Source organism: Protopterus annectens, chromosome 11.part0, assembly GCF_019279795.1.
Source record: "Protopterus annectens isolate FY-2018-M chromosome 11.part0, PAN1.0, whole genome shotgun sequence".
Lineage (NCBI taxonomy): Eukaryota > Metazoa > Chordata > Ceratodontiformes > Protopteridae > Protopterus > Protopterus annectens.
The window spans coordinates 1,551,199,820-1,551,205,819 of NC_056745.1; the positions used below are offsets into that span (position 1 = coordinate 1,551,199,820).

General features: G+C 37.4%; 1 protein-coding gene across 1 annotated transcript in view; it reads right to left on the minus strand.

The window, feature by feature from the left end:
* TASOR2 (transcription activation suppressor family member 2) overlaps nt 1-804 on the minus strand; it is a 2,454,942-nt gene extending 2,454,138 nt beyond the window's left edge. The window contains exon 1 of the mRNA XM_044088824.1: nt 488-804. Within this exon, the coding sequence (XP_043944759.1) occupies nt 488-521 (34 nt within the window). The 5' untranslated portion in view covers nt 522-804. The remainder of the gene's footprint in view (nt 1-487) is intronic.
* Nucleotides 805-6,000: the final 5,196 nt, after the last annotated feature.

Consider the following 6,000-nt stretch of genomic DNA (forward strand, 5'->3'; position numbering starts at 1 on the left):
ATATATATATATATACACACACACACACACACACACATACAGAAACGAACACAGCAAAAACAATATAGCGCTATGCATTTAAGGGCACGGTTTCAAACTAAATGCGTTAAAGAAGTTAAAGTGAGTTAACTATCCAAATAGATTACATTGTAATACAATATCACAAAATATTATGCACTCCATTTGCTTACACCTTAAGATTACCCCTTAAAACACATTTGACTAACGCTTTCACCAAAGGTTCCGAGCCTCAATAACAGCATATTATCATCAATGACATTATGCAATCATGTTGTCTAAAAATGACAGTTCGCAAATCGCCCTCACCACGATGAATCTGAAAAAATAGGGCTACGGATCACTTAAATAGTGTCTCTTTTGAAGTATCTAATAGCTAAGGCAAATAATGTCAAAAACACTGTCACACGTATCGCCATCGAATCTCTTAGCATCAGATGATGGGTGGTTTACTTTTACAGTGTAGTACCTGATACTCCGCAGAGTGGTTTTGTCTGTTCCATTTATTGGACCTCCCTTAAAGGTACTGCCTTCACGTCAGACAGACTCCCGCAGACATGTGAATTACAAATCCGAAACAACTACGCACACAACCAAAAATACAGGGTGACCGTGTTAGAAATTGTCCACAGCCAGGAAGGTTGGGACACAAGCCCATCCGGATTCAAAATACCGCTGCACAAATCATTTTTCATCAAGAAACACTTAATCCTCAAACATACTGACTATTTTTTCTTCTTCTTCTTCTACAACGGTGGAAGTGAAATGTGACCTTCTTAGAACTGCTTCCGGCATTCACTCAAACCAACGGAAGTAAACAAGTTTCTATTAAAAAAAAACAGAAAGCGAAACTTCAAAAGGGTACTTAAGTTTGGATTGATTTTGAATATTTGTATGTAAGCAAACACGTTTTTGTGAATGTGCAGTGCGAAGCTGCATCGTTCGAATATTTTTTTAAATGAAACTTGCATTTGTTTCTCAACGCTAATGCAATTTTTAAATGAAAGTACGTTGTGCTACTGGGCTCTAGCACTTCATTCACGATCACCATGTGACTTCATACATATACACATATAACGTACGTTTTAACTGTTCATGTTTTCACCCACATTTTACCGTCTTATATGTATACAATGTTTTTGATACATCACTGACGATTACAGTATGTCAGTAATGTTAGACATTAGGTTCACATTGCTTGTTATTCAGAAATTGCATGTTCATAAAAAACGTGTTCTGTTAAAATCTTAAGTGAATTACAGCAATGTTTAGAATTTGTATGCATATACGTGCTACACACTTCTCAGCTGCCCTCGTTTACCCACATTTCCGTCCTTCGCATATATTTTTAAAATGTGCCTTTGTCTCGAATTCTTGAGCAAAAGGTATGATTGCAACAGTACATTAAGCATCATTGATACTAAATGGAGCTACTAGAAAATTTCTGTTAAGGTGGCACGATGCCAGGATAACCCTATGGGCCAGGCTTGTAAAGGCTCCAGGGGCATTAACCTAGTACACACCTATGAACCTATAAGGTGACTTCCCCCAAACAATTTTGATTTTGCTTATACGTTCGTGTGCTATCAAATAAAAGCCCACGGCCCCATAACTCTCAACCTTGTAGAGCAATAAATCTGAACAAAGCCATAAATAATGGGGGGGGGGGTCAAATACCCAAATTAGGGACACTTTAAATAGTGCTCTTAAAAGCTTAGAAAGTTGGTAAGAGTAACAGGTTTTGCAATAACATGGATTTTCTGAAGGATATGAAGTGTGAAACTCAAATATCTGTCATTTTCTGACTTAAATCCTCAGTCATTTGCCAGAAAAACAACATTTTATGCGGAACAGACCAAAAATATAAGGCAAAAATGTGGATATTCTGTAAAAATATGGACAGTTGATAAATATGCAGGGCTCTGACACCTCATCCTCGGCAAATAATTATCAAAATGGGAGCAAATGCCATGCAACCTCTCTCTCTGTATGCCAGCACCCAGACCACTGTGCTACCTTTGATTTCTCTCTGTAACCCTTGACTTTTTCTTATGTAAATATACAAATAATGGTACTTTTCCGTTATGGGGAAACACTTTCAACGCGAGCGTTCAGCTGAAATCCAGAGCCTTGACATGTATATTGACCACATGTGTGTAAAAAGTATTCGTCCTAAAAAATTTCTAAGCAAAAAATGAAAAAGTTATCTGGGTAAACTGTCCACATGCCTGGTTAACGGATGTGTCTTGCTACTGGATTTCAGCTGAGCGATGGCATTGAAAGTTCAGCGAGAAATGCTAAGAAAAGTACATAAATGCAGCAAATGTGGAAACCGTGGGCTTTCTTCATTTTTATTTCTGTAGCATATCCAATCGTTATAATTGCCCTACCAGAAAGGAAACATGAATGATCTCCCTGACCCCTGTACAGTGTCTTAGTGTTAATGCCCTGTGTGCGGTACCCAAGTCATGAGGCAATTGTCACAGGCAACACCTCCGTGCAAAGCTCCTGTCAGTTCCTCCCCCCACATTCATCCCGCTGGGCTGTCCTGAAAATAACATTAAAAACAGAAAAGAAGGAAAATAAGGGACACTTAGCCCCCCAAAAAAGAAAAATGTTCAATGTAAAGTTGAGCCATTCACACTTTGAGAGAATGCTTTAAAGTGTTCCCTTTTACGTGACATTGTGTTTTTATCGGTAATTTGCTCCTGCGGTTGCTGAGCCCCGAATGCTGTGTATTGTCATGTCTGTAAGGAGTTACTACAAACATCATGTAAATTGGATAAAAGTTAAAGAGGAAAGATGTGACTTCTACATTTTTGAGACATATTAACATAAACACCTAAAAGATGAACAGCTGAAATTCATGTAAATAGAGTAGTATCGGAGCTCAGCAACCGCTTTGAAGGTGTTGCGCCGATAACAGAAAAGTCCCCAAATAACATTATCCATTATTGTCTTATCTGCAACTCTTCTGCCATATGTTGAACTGCAATTACTTGCACATTGATAATTACTTTGTATTAATTTATTGTTGTGTGCACAATTTAATTATCATCTGTTTGCCACAATAGACTGTTTGGTTACAAGGCCCACTGCCATTGGATGCTCAGGGAGAAAAGCTCCACACAAAATACATATTATTAGTTTACAAAAGGTTACAGTAAGCAAGAAATACAATTCTAATGAAAACATTGCAAACAACAATCAGTTAATGGTTAGAAGACAAAAAGTGCACTTTAAAGCACTGGGTGGGTAGTCTTAACTATTAGACCAAAAGAGAAACTAAAATGTCTTGAACATTAAGAATAGTACTGCAGTAAAGAAAAAGATGTTTACTTTGTACATATTAGAAGCCTAGCTAAAATACCTTAAATAATCAGCAACAACAAAGAAGAAATTAAGATGTGTGAACAATACACTGCAAATGAGCTGAGCAACTACAGTAAATCCCCCATTATTATTTATTTATTTAACATTTGTTAACTGGGTTAGTCCATCTAAGCCAATGGCCCGTTTTCAATGGAGACCCGAGGAGAAAAGCTCCAGCAATACAAACATAATACAAAACACAAGGAAAAGAGTGCAGCAATACAACATAAGCAAAGGTGAAACGAATAACTGTAATAAAAATAAAATAAAATGAAGTAAATACAACTAGTACATTTAAGTATTTACAATAATGACATATCTTTCCCAAGCTGTATAATTTAGTATTGTCTCGTGAGCAGATTAGTCATTGAATTATTAGATGAAGACAGGTAGTGAAAAGAAAAAGAAAAGAAAATACAGATTGTGGAGGATTTAGGCAAGGACAGGCTTTTTAGTTCAGAAAGTAGTGTTTGACTTCGGTTTTAAAGCAGCTGGAACTAGTGATGCTACAAATGTGAGGTGGTAACATAATTCACATAAGGGACACACAGTGTTTATAGAAGAGTTTACCATAATTGTCTTTGCGTTTATAGATGTCTAGAAGGTGCTAGTCGGAACTACGAAGAGACCGGGTTGGGGTATAAGGGGATACTAAGGTAGAGAGTGATGGATAGGCTAGCGATTTGTTGAGTAGGGAGTGTGTCAGCTGAAGCTGGGCAAGTAGTAAGAGCTGGGGGAATTCTAGCCATTGAAGCTCTTTCATGGCAAGGCAATGATGGGATTTATAAGGTTGGTTACTAGCAAATCTAGCTATTTTATTGTAAGCTTGTTCTAGTTTGGAAAGAAGGTTTGACTGGAGATGAGTTAGGATAGGGGAGGCGTAGAGGAGACATGGATGGAGATAGGCTAGAGCAAGGGTGGGTTTGGAGTTCGGAACAAGAAATTTCAGTACTTGCTTATTATCACAACCACATTTCCCACGAACAGGAATTTGGCTGTTATTCCTCTTCCAATGTTATAAACAACGTCATAGAATACTAAACACTTTAGAAAACCCTTTTCAGGTATCATACGTACTTTTGCTACAGCATAAACACTTTAGACAACCCTTTCAGGCGACGGAAGGCACTATGTCTTAAGAATAAACTCGATATTTGACCAGAGATGGCCCTGAAGTTTACTGCAGGAGAAAACAGTTTAACTTTGCCCATATTTTTCAAGGGAGATAATTTAGTTAACCTGAATATGCTTGCTGAAAGTAGTGGCATTTTGTTTAAGATTGTGCAAAAGTCTGACGACTTATGGATGTTCGTTCAGGTTATTTCAAAACTAGTGTGTACTTACTCAGTAAGCTGATGCAGTGAACCTTAAGCACTCTTAACTTGTACAATTCACAGAAATGTATTGAGTTTATAAGCATGTTATTTAACTAGAACAACTGTTATAGTATGCTTATGCCTAGTAAATTTTACCCAGCTAACCCAAATTATGAAAGAAATTTAGGTATTATCGCAACCACGTCTCCCACGAAGAAGAATTTGGCCATTATTCCTCTTCCACTTCCATAAACAATATCACAGAATACTGCTTAACACTTGAGACAACACTTTTCTGGATAACATACATAATTTTGAGACAACATAACAGACAGTTTGGATAACCCTTTGCAGGTTATGCAGGTTAACATACATACTTTCCCCAAAACATAACAAATTATCGCAGGTTGGAAATGTGGTTGCGATAATACGTAAGTACCGAAATTTCTTATTCCTGTAGATAAGACCCAGTTTCATGTTAGTTTTTTTGCTGCAGTGTTGGATATGGATGTCGAATTTGAGTTGGTCATCAATTATTGTAACCAGTAACATTGGTTTCTAGGTTTAGGCTTATATATAGTGTTTTTAGATGAGTGATTTGGTGGGATAATAATGATACAAAGAGTAGTTTATAAGATACAAAATAATGCTTTTAAGTAGCTGGCAGGCTACTAAGGTTTAAGATAGAAGAGTAGAGTGTGAAGTATAGCTGAATGGCAGTTAAACAGATGGAAGAGCAGAGTGGAGTAAGTTTGACAGGGGGTTCATTGGAGAGAATGTTTAAAGGAGGAGGAAGAGAAGACGGTTGTGTGGCTACAGAGGATGTGTAGGTAAAGGGCAGGTAGCCAGAATACGGTAGAATATAATGCCCATAAGAATGATTTTGTGTATGTCTGAATATTTATTGTATTAGGAGGATGAGGATTAGTGAGTATTAAAGAGGTGAGGCATTACTCTGGTGAGTGGCATGAACTTTGCCTATGTGTCTATCAGATGTTGTTAAGAGGTTATAGGTTTGATTTAGAGTGAGTGGGATGGTGTTGCAGATTTTGAATACACAGGAGTAGAGAGAGAGTCACCTGCAGAATTATTAGATTTTGAGACAAGTAATATGTGTTTGTGAAGAGAAGGGTTCTATTGCTTGAGCAGTGATGAGTGCTGTGGCATTTATTTGATTTGTAGATTATTTACTTAACATTTATTTATTAAACATTTGTTTACCGGGGAAGTCCAACTTGGAAAGAGCCAATTTTCAGTGGAGGCCCAGGGAGAAACAATCCAGACGCATGTCTTT